Source organism: Adiantum capillus-veneris, chromosome 13, assembly GCF_014529385.1.
Source record: "Adiantum capillus-veneris isolate H3 chromosome 13, ASM1452938v2, whole genome shotgun sequence".
Classification (NCBI taxonomy): domain Eukaryota; kingdom Viridiplantae; phylum Streptophyta; class Polypodiopsida; order Polypodiales; family Pteridaceae; genus Adiantum; species Adiantum capillus-veneris.
Genome location: NC_140943.1, coordinates 76,940,929 through 76,959,471, shown reverse-complemented (window position 1 = coordinate 76,959,471; position 18,543 = coordinate 76,940,929). Strand labels below are relative to the sequence as shown.

Sequence of the window (18,543 nt, the reverse complement as noted above, 5' to 3'; positions counted from 1 at the left end):
GAGTATTTGCTAGGTCCTCCTCCTCCATCCACTTCGCATCAAATGCAGGATAGTTCTTGAACTTAACCAAGAACCGCCTTCGGACTTTACCTTTCTTGGTATCCTTATGTGCCAAAATCTGTTCATGAACAAATATCTCCTCGTTTTCTTCCACTTCGGGTTGCCCATCAGGCTCCCCATCATCAGGCACATTACCTCTAAAAGATTTCAAGAGACTAACATGAAATGCATTGTGAATCCTCCAAGTATCAGGTAGTTTCAGTCGGAAGGAGACATCATTTATCTTTTCAGTGATCTGGAAAGGTCCGTAGTATCGCATACTAAGCTTTGCAAAAAGCCTCTCCTTTCCCTTTTTCTTTCTCAGGCATACCTTCTCAAAAATGTAAGAGCACGCAATCATCCTCCTTCAATTTCAGGTCACGACGATGGCCATCCGTTGCCTTTTCAGTCGTTCTTGAGACTTCTGCAAAGTCTCGCGAACCTTGGCAAAAGCCGTATCTAAGTCTCGCGTATATTTATCTGCTTGAAAGATCTTATCTTTCGTGCTTAGGAAGGGTGGAACCTTCGCAACACCTTCAACAATCTCAAATGGCGCCTTCTCCGTCAAACTAGAAGAGCTGTCAGAAGAAGAAGAAGAACAACTGGGTACTCCTTCAAATCGAACACGCTTCTTCCGTTTTCGTGCCGACTTAAATGTAGATTGACGACCCAAATAACCCGGGAAGTCAGCGTCTTTCTTCTGCTTTTTGTCGTGCTTTTTAGCTTTGTTCTGCGTGTCAAAAAGCTGAGCAATTCGTGCATCAATCATCTCTTCTAATTCTTGCTCTGTGTACATCCTCGGAGTAGGAGGTTTCTTCAGGGCTGGTTTGAGGGGTGGCTCTGTGGTCTGCCGCATGCACCTTGTCGAAGGAGGTCTGGCTCATAAATTTTGCAAATTTCGGGTCCTTCGCAAAATTTAGCATCATCTTTGTTGCATCGCCGATCAATCGTTGACGCTCCATCTCTTCGATCTCTGCCTGAGTAGGCCGAGGCGGGCCGCACTCTTCTCTCATCTCCGGATGCAGAGGAAGTCGACTGATTTCTGTCTGAAGCCATAAGTGCCGCGTAAAAAGGATCAGATTTCTCGTAGAAGAGAAATCGGCCGTGTTCTGATACCACTGTAACAGACTCGGACACAAGTCGAGAGTCTACCGCAACACCACAATAAATCACTTCAAAGCAGTTCACAGTTCACAATTGATTCGACACTGGCCCGACAGAGGTCTGTGCCTAGAGATATTGGCCCCAAAGACTGGCGCCCCTTTTGGTATTTCTTTTTGTATTAATGTGCACCTCAAAGTACAAGCGAGTGGGAGGTTCTCACTCTCAGACTCTGCGTCCAGATGCTCTGAGAAGTGGGAGGCCTGCCCACTTATTTAAAGGTTTACAAGGGATGCCAAAAGCAGAGCCCCAAAAGCTGAAAATCAAAAGCCTTGCCAAATAAAGCAAAAGCTCTTTGTCTCTCACAAGCTCTCTCTCTTTCTGTCAATAAATAAAGCAGAGCTTTTAGCTCTCTCTCTCTCTCTCTCTCTCTCTCTCTCTCTCTCTCTCTCTCTCTCTCTCTCTCTCTCTCTCTCCTCTTTTGCGTAGAGAAAGCTGGCCAGATTCGCGTAGCCCCAAAAGCAGCCAAAAACTGTTGTAAATTGCGCATTTCCGTACAGCTGTTGCCATGTCAGCATTCCACGAATTCCGTCGTGATTTTCGGACATGCCTACCACGTCATCATTTCTGCAAGGGTGTTCCCGTGGGACTGTCCATGCCTAGGGATGGGGGGGGGGGGGGGGGGGGAGGTGTGTGTACAAAGGCCACGTCACCAGTTTGTGACAGTCTGCACACCACACCAAATTTGGTGTGAACTCAATGCGAAAACTTGTCCGCGTTGTCGTGATCTATAAACTTACCACACACACACCTTTCAATGAGCGCACGTTAGCCTAGTGATTAGAGTCAATTCCGTGAGGGAGAGGGTAGTGGGTTCAAGTCTCTGATCCGAAAAAGTGGGAATCTTTTGCATTCCATAGGCAATTCAACGGTCACAAATCTTTAATGGTCCGAGCACTGAGCTTCCGGTAGTCCACACATACGTGCAACTTCCTATTCTTCTTCACTACTGCGATCGGAAACAACCAGTCACTACTTGACACATCAGTAATGAACTCTGCTTTTAGAAGATTGTCGATTTTCTCTTTTACCTTTTTTGCATAATTGGGGTTCATTCTATACCTTTGTAGTCTTATTGGTATGGCATCTGGTTTCAACGGTATTCGGTGTTGATACGCTTCTGGATCGACTCCCTTCAAATTTGTATTTCTAAAATAAAGCTTGAATCTCTGGCTTCAGATGTTCGTTGATATTCACCCTTATTGGGGTTTTCATCTGTACCAAGATTCCACTCTTTGATCTCTTGATAATTTGGAAGTAGCCAATTCGGACCACCTCCTTTTCGCTTGGCCAATGAATCTGCTTCTTTCTTAGTTCGAATGGCAGTTGCGTACTCATTGAATGGATCACCTAACTCCGCAAGTCCAAATTCCGTCTCTATCCTTTTAGCAACTTGGTTTGAAATCTCCGTGTTGGTCTGACTATGCCTTGCCTCTGAATTGGTGTACGCTGTAGTGGAAGTGAATGCTGAACTTTGCTCAAGATGAGTGCTCCAAATTGTGCTCAAGGGTTCCTTTTACTTACGGAAGGGAGAGCCTTCCGTTCCTTTAGAGAGAGAGTGCAAGTGATCACAAACGAAGTGGATAAACATTGTGAATGAAGGTGCTGAGACTCTGAGAGAAGAACACGACACCAGAAAATTGTCAAACCCTCCTCCGGGCCCCTCTCTCGATGGCGAGAGAGGTCTATGCTATTGATTGCACAAATCTGGTACAAGATGCTGATGCAAGTCGTGAGACGATAATGCAAAGTATCTAGGTTGGAGACGACGGTGACGACGGAAGCAGCGATGTTGAATGGCTGAAAATGCTATCTTCTATGTTGTTCTTTATCTGCTGAATTCGCTGCTGAAAAACGCTGATTCCTGCTGTTGCAAAACGCTGCCTTTGCGGGTGCAAAACGCTGCTCTTGCTAGGTTCAATCGCTGAATTTGCAGGTGAAAAAACGCTGACCTGATGCAGTCCAAATCGCTGGTTGATGCAGTCCAAAACGCTGAATTGCGGGCTTCACAAACGTTGGGCTATGGTGCTGAAAAACGCCAGGTCTATGGGGCTGAAAACGCTGGCTTTGCTGTTGGAAAACGCTGGAGTTTAAGGCTGAAAACGCTGATGGTTTATTGCTGAAAACGCCAGAGCTTCAGGGGTCTTGCTTGTGAGAGCGGGAGAGATACCTGTTGCAAGCCTGTTGCCTTGTGCACTCCTCCCACTTCTGCCAAAGAATGCTAGCGTTGGTTTTCTTATATATTGTCTTAAGCAAATTGCCCTACCCAGTTTCCCAACAAAAGTCACTTAAAAATAATAAGTGAAAAATGTCAAAAATAGGGAAAATAGGTCTATGCACTGTAAAAATGCTCTTGATGGGTTCTGATAGAAACCTGACGATCATGCTATGTGCAACCAGAGGATATGCATCTACTTTTAAGTGCCTGGGCATGCACGGTTTGCGAACAAACTCACAGAAGTGCCAGAACACTTCCTAAGCTAGATTGATTGGACTGAATTGAACCCTTGTCATGAAGTAGCTTGTCCACGTACACATAGGGTTAGATGTGTCATGTGACATTTGGTTTCTTCCTTCTCCAAATCCGTTTGATCTGGCGATTGTTTGTCAATTTGAAATGTTCTTTTACCAGTATTTGATTTTGTTAACTGATCAGGATAATGCCTCCTTTGCCTTCCAACTTGTTTCTTATTCATCAGAATAACACGTAAATCTATTTTTGCAAGTGGAAAAATATTCAGTGATGCGAGCATTCGTTTGATCTTCTTTGTACCATACTTCTTGCAGAGCCTTTTTCCAGCTTCTTGTGTTATCGGTTTTAATTTGAATTCTCCTGTTGGACCCCTGAATAGTCAATGTGTGATATCGTGGGTCGTTGGTTTCCTAGAAAAATCTCATAATAAGGAATATTCAGTGGTTGGCAAGCTCTTGAATAGTCAAAACAAGCCTTTGGCGGTGATGGTAGCCCCAAGACCAATCACACTGGACCTCCAAGGCTATCAATTCGAGAAGAGTCACTTTAATCTCTTTAGGTCATTAGGCCCCATTGGACGGGGTCCCATAAGTTGGTGGGAACTCTTCTTTAAAAATAGGCCACTCGGCAAGACTTTGCAAGTTGGTAAAAATTCTTCTGCTTCTTTTGCTTCTTCACTTAGGGTTTAGGCCCCTCCGTCGGGATCTGAAGGTTGGCTCGGGTCTTCATTGACTTGACACGTCAGCAGTTTGTGATACCTGGCATTGAGCTTCAAAATGGCTGTCACGGGGACGTGGCAACTGTTAACTATGTCACGAGGACGTGGCAACTGCTAACTTTAGTTGGTTTCTTTCCAAGGGATTTTGTTTTATTTTTGAGACCCTCTTCTTGAAGTAGCAAACGGTCGGACATTGCATGGCCAATGTGAACGGTAGTTTCACCCACAGATGGGTAGTGGTCGGCACTGGAATTCGTATGGTAAGAGGATGTCTAGGCTCAGAGCAAGATCATATAGGTTCCCCCGTCGCACTTAGCAAGTTGGTGGATACTAGGAAGTGAACTCAATTAAGGCGTAAAGTCAAGGTGGGACTACCAACAAAAAGTATTCGACAGTTGGGCCACATTGCACCTTTGGATGCGGTCCCAATGAGGATAGATGGTCAGAAGACCAGTGGGAGCCCAACGGAAGTATCTCCTAAAATTTAGGGAACTGCTATTTTGGGCCGAGAAATGTGTTCGCGTCATTACCTCCGGTATGACTAGGGGAACATTTTACAACTCTGCCGCGAAGTCAACTGGGCAACCGGTCAGGATATTTTTAAGCGGTGAACCCGAAACGGGAAAATGCTTGTAAATGCGCCAAGTGTCACATTTTCATGAACTTTCCTCCTACAGAAAAATGGGCGTTGATTTTTAAGCTGGGAGAGGCCTTCATTTGCAAAATTTGTCACAAGTTAAGAGCTATGGAGTGCTTCCTTTCCCTCTCATGTACAGTGTGGTGCTAGGAGTGATGCCGTGCACACTACACACTGCTCTCTCTCTCCCCTACGTGCAGTTATGTGATGCCCCACAAGAGGGCTCCTCATTTGACTGATGTGTAGCTGTGTGGGTTCATGCTTTTGTGCTGAGGCAAGAGCCTCCTTGAGCAGGAACAGGGGTAGCTAGCTGCTACTCCAACGCAGGCACTGGTGAGGGTCATAACCTCACCATACAGGTGCAAAATCAGCGCTGTGTATGTGCTGTAATTTTACTGTTTTTCAGCCATACGGACGCCAGAACCTTTGGGAATCGTGCCCCACTGGCAGAGGACAGTTAGGGGACTGTTTGGGGCTGAAAACAGGGCAAAAACCAGTAAATACAGCATCCTTAATTTACTGTTTTTGGGCAGGAATCAGAGGGTATACGCCAGTAGAAGCAAGTTCCAGCAGGGGAATTGGTTTTGCGCAAGTTTAGGGGCTGTTATGCTGCTGAAATTTGGCCAAAACAGGCGGTATCTAGTGGGATACAGTCAAAGGATTCCCAGGACTCTTCTTTGTACTTTATCCTCCTAAAGAATAAAGAAATACCGAAAGGGGCGCCAATTTTGGGGCCTACAGGTTGTCGGCGTCTGCTCGGAGCATTCTAGCTTCCGAGCCGTGTGTGTGATTAAGTGTTAATTCCCGTTACAAGTCTCCTTTGCAAAGTGCTCTGTGTGTGTGTGTAAAGTAAAGAATATCGGGTGAAAGCCAACGCCTACCGCCCCACGGGCCGGTTTCATGGTTCCGTTGCTGGGACATCGATCACTTTTTCCTTAAAGAGTGAGGCTGGATTGTTTTGGGATAAAGACACAGAGTGCAGGAACGTGGGGATTACACTATGGCCGACAAGGGGAAGGGAATTATGGAAGAGGGTTCCTCTTCAAAGGACAGGCAGGAGATTCCTATGGTTTTTGAGATTGGCGAGAGCTCACGGCCACGTCAGTCTGTACCTCCTGTCAATGTGAATGTCCCTCCAGTAGTACAGGGCTTTATGACTGGGCAACTTGAGGATGATGCGTTCAAGACTTAGTTAGTTGCTGCGGTGAATGTCTTTTCGCAGCTGGTGCAGAATCCGAGGTTTATGGAATTCTTGCAAGTGCCACCAGTGCAATAGCAAAATAGGCAACCTACGCCGCGTACGGAGCTTGTTGATGCTCAAGCCCAGGTACTTAATGTGGTGCAGGAGGAAAGGGAACACTCGCATGTTGCGGAGTCGGGGGCTCCAAAGCAGGTTCCTCCCGTGCTTGAACAGGTGGCTAGAACGCCTATTCCATAGGTTATGCTAGTTCAGTTCAGAGTCAGCATGCTGTCTTGAATGGACAGGGAGCTGGATACCAAGCTATGCACTCAGTTTTTCCACCACCCACGGTATATCGTGGGTATTTTGGGGGTGGATCAATGTTCCAAAGTATGGCTGGTTATGCGCTTGGAAGTCAGCCGTACATGCCAGGAACAGTGTTCGGGGGTATGCAAGGCATCATGCCAAACCCCATGTATGGTAGTATCGGCATGTAGCAAGGTTTCCACTGCAACCAGGGCCAGTTTGGGGTGCCACAGGGTCATTTTGGCAAGGCTGGTTTTTCTGGACAGCAGCCAGATATCGCACCTCTGGCGCAAAATGTGAATGGCCAAGACGTGCCGATCATGCCTGCTACAGTGCCCATGTTGCAGACCATTCCGTATGACAACTTGGGGGCACTAGAGAATCCGAAGGCTTACAAAGAAGGTGGTGCAACGGTAAAGTTCAGTACCTTCAGTGGTTTCGAGGATAAGACAAAGGTCCTTTCCTCCAGCAGTTTGATACAACTTATGCGGGAGGGAATTTTACAGAGGCCTCGAAGGTCAGGAAAGCTGCCACTTTCTTAAAGAACAATGTGCTTACATGGTGGACGACATTGTTAATGCAAGGACAGGCACCCGCCACTTGGGTTTACTTCAAGCAAATGTTTGTTCTGCTTGGCTGTCAAATGAATTTGAAGCCGACGTCATGATAGATTGGCACCAGCTTACTTCAGCTTCGTGCAAGAGCTTGCTGGAGTACAATAGGAGGTTTTGTAAAGCGTTACTCTCAGTGACCTCCTACAGATTTGTGCCATTGACAGAGCAGATAGAGAAGTACTGTTGTGGGCTGCCTAAAGGGCTTCGCGATTACTGTACAAAGAACAAAGTGGCTACCCTTACTCAGCTTATGGAATTGTGAACACTGGTCTTGCCTTGTTGAAAGGAGAGGACAGTGGATTTCCGAACAGTGACAAAGGAGGGCAGCAAAAGAAAAATTCAGCGAAGAAGCCCTTTGTGAAAACGGCTCTTGATGCGTCACAGGGGTCAGAAAAGGCCACCAAAGACAAGGATTCAGCCGGGACTTCTGGAGCGCAGGCAAAGAAATAGAAAAGGAAGCCTTTTGTGTGCAAGTCGCTCGAGGAAAAGAAGGTCCTAATGGCTGAGAACAAATGCTTTATATGCGAGCAGCCTGGTCACTTTTCTATCAATTGTCCACAAAGGAAAAAACCAGTTGACTCAGAGGATAAAGAAGACCAGAAAGGCAAGAAGCCTAAACCCACGGCAGGTTTAGTGCCAGACATGGTGGGTGACAGGCCCAGCACAGATGCTAGTGAGTTATGCAGTGCATGGGGTAAAGTTAGGGATCAGACGGCACTCATCTTCTTTGATCTAGGTGCCAAAGCCAACTTTATCTCACCAGAGTTAGCTATGAAGCTGGGCATCAGAGCTGAAGAGATGGGGTACACAGCAGAGGCAGGGTTGGCATGTCCTGGCTACTCAGAGTGTGTTACTCTCATCATTGGAAAACTGCGTCTGCATATTCAGTCGTATGTGGACAATGAAGAGTTTTACATCATGCCGCTGGAAGGTTGTGACGCCTTGTTGGGAATCCCGTGGATATTCCGAGTGCATGGAGTCTTGGATGCCTACAACAAAAGGATCACTGTACAGCATAGGGGCAAAACTCACATCTTGGATGTAAAGCTTAAAGGAGAGTCAGTCCCTATGTATCTGCTTCTGCTATCACTTCTGTAATAAAGAATCATCTTTCTGTGTACTTGATTTTTGCACGTGATGTCTCAGATAGTGATCACTCAAATTTATCTGTGCTAGATAAAGAAAGGTCAGCATTTTTGCAAAAGTTTAGTGATTTTTTTTTTGATTCATTACCGTCGCAATTGCCGCCAGAGAGACTTGAGGACCATCGGATAGATTTGGTGCCAGGGTGTAGCCCACCAAATAGACCTCCCTACAGGGTTAGTGCGGCGTAGCAAAAAGAGATTATGGGCCAGGTTGAGGAGTTATTAGAGAAGGGACTGATTCAGCCTAGTTCTTCGCCCTTTTGCTCCCCAGTGCTCCTAGTGCAGAAGAAGGATGGCTCATGGCGCATGTGTATTGATTACCGTGCGTTGAATAAGAATACCATCAAGAATAGGTTTCCTATTCCCAGAATTGATGATATTCTTGACCGTTTAGAGGGTGCTGCAATTTTCAGCAGGATAGACCTTAAGAGTGGGTACCATCAGATTCGTATAAGGCACAGAGGATGTGCACAAGACTGCGTTTAGAACGACATTTGGTCTTTATGAGTTTCTAGTGATGCCGTTTGGGCTAACAAATGCTCCTGCCATGTTCAACAGGTTACAGAATGATGGACCGGATTTTCCGCTCGCTTCAACAGTTTGTTGGAACGTTCTTCGATGACATGATAGTGTATTCGAAGAATGAAGAGGAGCATAGGTGTCACTTGACCATTGTGTTCGAAGAGCTGCGCAGTCACAGGTTACTTGTCAATCCTAAGAAAAGTGAATTCTTCCTCGAAGAGATCCACTTTCTGGGCCACATAGTCTCAAAGGATGGTTTTAGAATAGATCCCGCAAAGGTCGAAGCTATCAAGACATGGCCAGACTTGAAGAGTGTGCACGATGTCAGAAGCTTCTTGGGATTGTGTTCCTACTATAGAAGGTTTATCAGAAATTTTGCAGAGATAGCATCGCCTCTTCACGCATTGCAAAAGAAAGAGGTCACTTTCAGATGGACCCAAAAAGAGATTTCAGCTTTTAGTCTCTTAAAGGAAAAGTTGACTTCAGATCCAGTTATTGTTTTGCCAGATCTCAGGAAGTCATTTATGGTCCAATGTGACGTGTGGCAGTAGCATCGGAGCAGTGCTAATGCAAGATGGACGGGTAGTAGCTTATGAAAGCCGAATTTTGCAAGGGCCAGATAGGACTATGCAAGTCTATGAGAAAGAGCTCTTGGCCGTGACTCATGCGCTTTCTAGCTGGAAGCACTACCTCTTAGGTGCTGATTTTGTTGTCTAAACAGATCATCAGACCTTGCGATACTTCTTGACACAGTCAAAGTTATCTGAAAAGCATATGCGATGGGCAAACATTCTTTCCATGTTCCACTTCCAGATTATGCATGTGGAAGGCAAGAAGAATGTTGTGGTTGATGCGTTATCAAGAAAGCCACAAATTTCAGCTGTGTCAATTCCTTATCATCATGAGTTAGATGACATGAAGGAACAGTATACTGCTGATGAAGATTTTGCAAAGATCTTTGAACAGTTACAAGAGGGGCAACATCACGAGCACTACCTCCTCAGAGATGGTTTTATGATAATGCATGGCAGACTTTGTGTCACTAGGCCACTGCGACATAAGGTCATGGAAGAGAGTCATGTCCCACAGTATGCAAGGCATCGTGGCATTGATGCAACAGTTAAAGCGGTAGAGACATTCTTCTATTGGCCTACCTTGAGGAGAGATGTGGATGCCTTTGTGCGAGCATGCATAGTTTGCCAAAAGGTCAAGTTTGACAGGCAAAAGGCACTAGGGTTGTTACAACCACTGCCGATTCCGGATAAGCCATGGGAAAGCATTGCTATGGACTTTATCTTTGATCTTCCAAGGACGCCAACAGGGAATGATGGTATATGGACCATTATCTGCAGGTTCAGCAAGCAGGCCCATTTTATCCCTATCAGGAAGAAGATAAAATCTGATCAGATGGCACGCTTGTTCATGTACAATGTGTTTAAGTACCATGGTATGCCACAATCGATTATCAGTGATCGTGATCCTCGCATGACCAGTTTGTTCTGGAGAGTATTGTTTGAGAACATGGGCACTACGCTCAAATTCTCATCTTCGTGTCATCCACAAACTGATGGACAGTCAGAAGAGGCTAATTCTACTGTCTTAGATCTACTGAAATGCTATGTGTCAGATAATAAGGGCAAGTGGGAACAGTATTTGCCTATGCTTGAGTATGCATACAATAATACGGTGCATTCGTCTACTGGCAAAGCACCTTTTGAGATTGTTGAAGGCGGCAAAAAGGTTCCTCCCATTTTGCATACAAAGGACAAGATCTTTGAGGCAGATCGATATGTTGAGAACATGGATGAGATGTATAAGAAGATTAAAGTTGCCTTGGAGAAGACTCAGGCAAAGCAGAAAAAGGCTGCTGATCGCCACCGTCGTGAATTGCTGTTATCACCTGGTGATTGGGTTCTGTTAAGGTTCGAAAAGGCAAGGTTAAAGAAGATGAAGGGCAAGGAATGGCTGTTTCCTAAGCTCAGCATGCGTTACTATGGGCCTTTTCAAGTGCTTGACAAGATCAGCGATGTGGCTTACAGGTTGAAATTCCCTGATGCGTGGAAGATTCATAATGCGTTTCACGTGAGTCTTCTAAGACCCTTCGTGGGTGATGTGCCAGAAGATATGCCAGATGAGGATGAGCCAGAAGTTGAGGAACTTGATGAGATCTTGGTACCTGAGCAAGTTTTAGCACATAAAGACAAAAAAGTTAAAGGACAAGTTGCAAGACGCTATTTGGTGAAGTTCAAGAACTATCCGCCTATGGATGCAAAGTGGATGGAAGAGCATGAACTGTTAGAGTCACCAAATGTAATGCAGCTTTACCTTGAAGCCTTTGGGTTACAGCCTACTTATGCCCCAACCCAACGTGTGCCAAGGAGGGGTAATGATGGAGCTAGTACATCAAATGTACATATGAATTCAGTGTAATAGATGGAAATGACAAAAGTATGAAGGCCTCATTAAGTCATTTGTATCTATATGTTATGACCTTTCTTGCGGATACATGCGATGATAAAAGAGTGTTGATAGCACAAGATCATCAGTGGCGTGTATTTATGGTATGCAATCGAGGACGTTGCGATTTCAAGAGGGGGGTATGTCATGGGGACGTGGCAACTGTTAACTATGTCACGAGGACGTGGCAACTGCTAACTTTAGTTGTTGGTTTCTTTCCAAGGGGTTTTGTTTTATTTTTGAGACCCTCTTCTTGAAGTAGCAAACGGTCGGACATTGCATGGTCAATGTGAACGGTAGTTTCACCCGCAGATGGGTAGTGGTCGGCACTGGAATTCGTATGGTAAGAGGATGTCTAGGCTCAGAGCAAGATCATATAGGTTCCCCCGTCGCACTTAGCAAGTTGGTGAATACTAGGAAGTGAACTCAATTAACGCGTAAAGTCAAGGTGGGACTACCAACAAAAAGTATCCGACTGTTGGGCCACATTGCACCTTTGGATGCGGTCCCAATGAGGATAGATGGTCAGAAGACCAATGAGAGCCCAACGGAAGCATCTCCTTAAATTTAGGGAACTGCTATTTTGGGCCGAGAAATGTGTTCGCGTGATTACCTCTTGTATGACTAGGGAACATTTTACAACTCTGCCGCGAAGTCAACTGGGCAACCGGTTAGGATATTTTTAAGCGGCGAAACCGAAACGGGAAAAAGCTTGTAAATGCGCCAAGTGTCACATTGTCATGAACTTTCCTCCTACAGAAAAATGGGCGTTGATTTCTAAGCTGGGAGAGGCCTTCATTTGCCAAATTTGTCACAGGTTAAGAGCTATGGAGTGCTTCCTTTCCCTCTCATGTACAGTGTGGTGCTAGGAGTGATGCCCTGCACACTACACATTGCTCTCTCTCTCCCCTAAGTGCAGTTATGTGATGCTCCACAAGAGGGCTCCTCATTTGACTGATGTGCAGCTGTGTGGGTTCATGCTTTTGTGCTGAGGCAAGAGCCTCCTTGAGCAGGAACAGGGGTAGCTAGCTGCTACAAAGCAGGCACTGGTGAGGGTCATAACCTCACCATACAGGTGCAAAATCAGCGCTGTGTATGTGCTGTAATTTTACTGTTTTTCAGCCATACGGACGCCAGAACCTTTGGGAATCGTGCCCCACTGGCAGAGGACAGTTAGGGGACTGTTTGGGGCAGTGTCCTGAATTTACTGTTTTTGGGCAGGAATCAGAGGGTATACGCCAGTAGAAGCAAGTTCCAGTAGGGGAATTGGTTTCGAGCAAGTTTAGGGGTTGTTATGCTGTCGAAATTTGGCCAAAACAGGCGGTATCTAGTGGGATACAGTCAAAGGATTCCCAGGACTCTTCTTTGTACTTTACCCTCCTAAAGAATAAAGAAATACCGAAAGGGGTGCCAATTTTGGGGCCTACAGGTTGTTGGCGTCTGCTCAGAGCATTCTAGCTTCCGAGCCGTGTGTGTGATTAAGTGTTAATTCCCGTTACAGGTCTCCTTTGCAAAGTGCTCTGTGTGTGTGTGTCTAAAGTAAAGAATATCGTGTGAAAGCCAACGCCTACCGCCCCACGGGCCGGTTTCAATGGCCATACTTTCCAGAAGTTTAGCAATTGAAATCTCTCTTTCCAAATCAGCTCTACCGCTTCCATGACCATTGCCTCCCTGATATCTCCCTCCGCCAGCTCTCGTACTTGTACTGGCCTCGTTTCCTTTGGAGCCAGATACTCCCTTTGACTTCACCATTTCTTGATTAGTTAAGGCAAAATTGGACAAGTCCTTTCCCTTCTTGAAAAGGTGAATTCTGATTGCACAATTATTCCTAACGTGACCATGCGCCTTACATTGACTGCACTTGTCACCAGTGATCCTTGGATCTGCACTTCGAATACCAGGTCTTCAGCTTACTGACCGAGGGTCTAGTCTTCGCCATTTCAACAATTTGCTTGGACGTCTCCTCCAGTTTCTTCGTCCAGGATCCCTTCTTCTTGCTGTTAGCCTTAACATTTGAACCGCTATCAGATGAGCTGGAATTGGAGGTGGAATCTGACTCCTCAGTTGTCGTCTTAGTATCACTGGAATTTCGTCTCTTGTGACCCTTCTCCTTTTTGGCATGCTGTTCAAGTTTCAAAATGCGCTGAACCAGATAATTGAATTTTTTTGTTGGGTTGGAACCTCTTGTTCCCTTAACTTTTTACTTTTAAACGCACTGGTCGATATCCTTGAGCTCAGCATATTGTTTGAATGCGTGAATATTGACATCTGGTTGTCTTGCTTACTCGCTTTGAATATTGGAAAAAACAATCTTCAAATCAATGGATCTTTTATGATGTCTGGACTTCTCTTTTGAGACTGATTTGTGCTCTCTGGTTCTTCTCTTGCTATAGTGATCAATATCTGCTATAGTGATCAATGGATCTTTCATGATGTCTGGCTTCTCTTTTGAGACTGATTTGTGCTCTCTGGTTTTTCTCTTGCTATAATGATCAGTATCTGCGTCCCACTTGTCGTTATCATCCGTTTCAGTTACAGTATCTGGTTCTGGTTTTCGCTCTGACTTCCTTTGAACTGATCTGTGGCTCTTTCGGCTGCCATCACTTCCATCCGTATGCTTCCTGCTTTTTCCCTATTCTTTCTTCTAAGACCCAACTGAGAGCGTCGCTTTGCTCGCTTCGACTGCCTACGCTTGGACCTTGTAGAGTGTTGGGAATCCTCTTGTTTCTCAACTTCGTACTGATCCAAATTCGGATCTATTTCATTGCCAGTGTCAAAGCCTCGCTCCGACTCCTCTGGGATTGGACTGACACGATCTGGATTCTCCGTGGATCTGCTTTCTGTCTCAGGAAACTCTTTTAGGTGGCTTGACTGAATTCGGCTAACTCAAAAACCCAATTGGGAGATAGAGATTCTCTGTCAAGAGCAATTCAACTCACCACCGTGATCGCCAAAATGGAATGACCTGGTCACTTTTGACAGGTATTCTAGGTTGGGTTAGGAGAGTTTGTTAAACCAGTTAGGCAAGTGGACTTCAATCACCAGATCAGACAAAGACGAAGACAAAACTGAAATGGACATGTGAGATTGATATTGGAGCTGGGATTGGAATGTATATTCAGATAAGTATAACTGGTAATGAGTACAACAGCATGAGCCAAAGGATGCTCTCAGCTTAATGGCAAAAGAGTACAAGAGAACTACGAGCTCCAGGAATGACACTAGACTCAGTGATAATCATCACAATAAATCTCGTCAAATGAGTAGTGGGCTGTCACAAACTGCTGACGCGTCAAGCCATTGAAGAACAGAGCCAACTTGTAGATCTCGGCCGAGGGGCCTAAACCCCAAGAGAAGCAACAGAAGAAGTTTGAACCAGCTTATGGGGTTCCCGTTCGATGGGGCCTATAATGAAGCTAAGCAGGACCCAAAAAGACCTGCCGTAAACAGTTGACGACATGGCAGATATTGTACGGACAGACTGATTACCTAATACAAAAGGGTATCAAGCCCCACCTCTTTTCTGAGAGAGAGAGAGAGAGAGAGAGAGAGAGAGAGAGAGAGAGAGAGAGAGAGAGAGAGAGAGAGAGAGAGAGAGAGAGAGATTTCAGCCTTGCGACATCTTCAACCTGCCGGCCATCGTTGAGTAGCCGCTGGCCTTTGCGCAGTTTGGGTCCGCGTTCCTGCCGATTTCCAAGTCACCACCCTAGCTTTATCATCATGGAGCCCGTCAAGACAACTGTCTCTGCTTGGAGAAGGCTTTTTCTGCACCCTTGCTCCCCCACCGGCTGTTGCAGACTCTCTGGCACTTGTTCATGCATTTCTTCCTATGTTGATCCTACTGGTTCGTCGGTGTCCTGCCAGATTTGGGGTTGGTCTTTCCTCTCTTTATCTTGTTTGTACTTTTGTGTGTGTGTGTGTGTCCCCCTTTGTTGGCTTGCTTCTGGGTGTGTGTGAGTTTTGAGTGTGTGCAGGTGTGTGTGTGTGTGTGTGGAAGCTTGCCTTCGAGTCCATGTAAGTGAGTGTGTCCTTAAGGTTTGCTTTCGAGGGTGTGTGTGTGTGGAAGCATGTCCTTAAGGTTTGCTTTGCTTGTTTTTGTTCCGGTGTGTTTGTTTATTTTCTTTCTTCCCTCTTCTTTTGGTTGGCTTTGGTTGTTTGTTTGGTGTTGGGGTCACTGTGCTCATTTGCACTCTCTGCCAAGCTTCTCAATTGGTTTCCACCTGGAGGTTGTGTCAAAGCTGCCTACAGTGTCTCCTGGAAGTTCCCTCTCCAGCAATAGTCTTCAGGAGTCACCTTCAGCAAGTGGACTGTTCGCTCTTTTGGATGAAAGCTCCCTGTCAGCTCCGGTGTAGTGCTCTGTTATCCACCTTGTGTCATCCTTCTGGAGTATCTTGGTGATGTTAGTTGCCTCTTCACCCTCATCTTCGCCACCAACTGCTCTTTACCTTCTGTTCCTCCATTACCTCTTGCTGTCAGTTTTTATGAGTTGGCGGGCATCTGCCCGACTCCGAGCTTCTCCTAGTTGCTCACTGTCATCTTTACCGCTGGTGGCTTTTGGTGGCTCGGGTTCTTGATTTACAGTTGTCGAATGGGCTTTTGACTGAAGTGCATATGTTCTAGAGGCTACTGAAGTCTGACATCCTCTCTCCACTTAACTTGCCAAGGCACTTTTTACTCTCTTTAGGAGTGTTTTTTTACCCTGGTGTTTAGTCTTTTTCAGTTTGGCCATGTGCCTAGTTGTATCTGGTTTCAAAGTTTTTCCGTTTGCTGCCTACGGGCCTGCTATGTAAACAGTGATGTACTTGCTCTCAGAATAGGCACCACTTGGGAGCCTCTTTTCCTTGCCGCGAGAGAGAGAGAGAGAGAGAGAGAGAGAGAGAGAGAGAGAGAGAGAGAGAGAGAGAGAGAGAGAGAGAGAGAGAGATTTCAGCCTTGTGACATCTTCGACCTGCCGGCCATCGTTGAGTAGCCGCTGGCCTCTGTGCAGTTTGGGTCCGCGTTCCTGCTGATTTCCAAGTCACCGCCCTACCTTTATCATCATGGAGCCCGCCAGGACAATTGTCTTTGCTTGGAGAAGGCTTTTTCTGCACCCTTGCTCCTCCACCAGCTGCTGCAGACTCTCTGGCACTTGTTCATGCATTTCTCCCTATGTTGATCCTACTGGTTCGTCGGTGTCCTGCCAAATTTGGGGTCGGTCTTTCCTCTCTTTTATCTTGTTTTTACTTTTGTGTGTGTGTGGGTGTGTGTCTGTGTGTCCCTCTGTTGGCTGCTTCTGGGGGGGGGTGAGTTTGAGTGTGTGCAGGGGTGTGTGTGGAAGCTTGCCTTTCGAGTCCATGTAAGTGAGTGTGTCCTTAAGGTTTGCTTTTGGGGGTGTGTGTGTGTGGAAGCTTGTCCTTAAGGTTTGCTTTGCTTGTTTTTGTTCCTGTGTGTTTGTTTATTTTCTTTCTTCCCTCTTTTTTTGGTTGGCTTTGGTTGTTTGTTTGGTGTTGGGGTTTTGTTGTTGCTTGTTCGCGGTTGGTTCGTTCAGAGTTGGGTCACTGCGCTCATCTGCATTCTCTGCCAAGCTTCTTCAGTCGGTTTCCACCCAGAGGTTGTGTCAAAGCTGCCTACAGTTTCTGCTGGAAGTTCCCTCTCCAGCAATAGTCTTCAGGAGCCACCTTCAGCAAGTGGACTGCTCGCTCTTTTGGATGAAAGCTCCCTGTTAACTCCGGTGTAGTGCTCTGTTACCCACCTTGTGTCACCCTTCTGGAGTATCTTGGTGATGTTAGTTGCCTCTTCACCCTCATCTTCCCACCAACTGCTCTTTACCTTCTGTTCCTCTATTACCTCTTGCTGTCAGATTTATGAGTTGGCGGGCATCTGCCCAACTCCGAGCTTCTCCTAGTTGCTCACTGTCATCTTCTCGGCTGGTGGCTTTTGGTGGCTCAGGTTCTTGATTTACAGTTGTTGAATGGGCTTTTGACTGAAGTGCGTATGTTCTAGAGGCTACTGACATCCTCTCTCCACTTAACTTGCCAAGGCACTTTTTACTCTCTCTAGGAGTGGTTTTTTACCCTGGTTTAGTCTTTTTCAGTTTGGCCATGTGCCTAGTTGTATCTGGTTTCAAAGTTTTTCCGCTTGCTGCCTACGGGCCTGCTATGTAAACCGTGATGTACTTGCTCTCAGAATAGGCACCACTTGGGAGCCTCGTCTCCTTGCCGCGCAAGAGAGAGAGAGAGAGAGAGAGAGAGAGAGAGAGAGAGAGAGAGAGAGAGAGAGAGAGAGAGAGAGAGAGAGAGAGAGAGAGAGAGAGAGACCCACTTCACTTGGCCGGTTATTTTCTTGTTGCTACTTGATTCTATGTGTGTTGGGTTTCCCGTCTTGTTCTTACGAAGGGTGCCTTTCCTGTCACAGGTGATTGTTGAGAAAGCTGAAAGGAGTGATATCCCAGACATCGACAAAAAGAAGTAAATGCAAACTTGAAATGGTTTGTCTTGTTTTATTAGTAGATGGATTCTAACATTGTTCTTGTCTTCATAGGTACTTGGTTCCGGCCGATCTGACTGTTGGCCAATTTGTTTATGTAATCCGGAAAAGAATAAAGTTGAATGCAGAGAAAGCAATTTTTATTTTTGTTAATAATGTGCTTCCTCCCACAGGTAAGCTATACACTTTAACGTTCTTATCTTTCATTTCTTGACGTGTTTTTCTGTTGCAAATGAATTGAGCTTTTTTGACAAGAGAGACAATTCTTGTATGAATGCAGCTGCAATCATGTCGGCAATCTATGACGAGCACAAAGATGAAGATGGATTTTTGTATGTCACGTACAGTGGGGAGAACACATTTGGGAGCCAATAGTAGTGTCGAAGGTGTGTTTCTGTAGTTTGCAAAGAGAAGGCAAGAGACACACGCAGGTTGACTTTTAAAACGTTTGATGCTGTTCTCCTTTTCTTGTGGTGGTGTACAAAAGGTATTTGCTGTCGGTATTATGGAGTATGCATCAATGTATAGTGTTTGATGCAAATTAGTTGTGTCTATAAGTACTTGCTAGTGTAAAATTGTATAGGTGGGTGCAACATGTTGCGATAATACATATAGTGTATAGGTGGGTGCAAAGTGTTTCGATAATACATATAGTCGTCACTCGAAAGTATCGGTTTTTTTTGGTCTGCCTCACCTTCAGCTCTTTTAGATGGAGTTTGACAATATTGAAGTTTCCACTGCGAGTTCAAATTGATCATTATACACCCCCCCGCCCCCGCCCCCGATAAAACACACAAACACAGCTTCCTCCCTTGCATGCTGCGCC

General features: G+C 45.7%; 1 protein-coding gene across 1 annotated transcript in view; it reads left to right on the top strand.

The window, feature by feature from the left end:
* LOC147444293 (autophagy-related protein 8C-like) overlaps positions 1 to 18,258 on the top strand; it is a 32,296-nt gene extending 14,038 nt beyond the window's left edge. The window contains exons 4-6 of the mRNA XM_086526965.1: positions 17,646 to 17,698; positions 17,772 to 17,890; positions 17,998 to 18,258. Coding sequence (XP_086383091.1) covers positions 17,646 to 17,698; positions 17,772 to 17,890; positions 17,998 to 18,092 — 267 coding nt within the window. The 3' untranslated portion in view covers positions 18,093 to 18,258. The remainder of the gene's footprint in view (positions 1 to 17,645; positions 17,699 to 17,771; positions 17,891 to 17,997) is intronic.
* Positions 18,259 to 18,543: the final 285 nt, after the last annotated feature.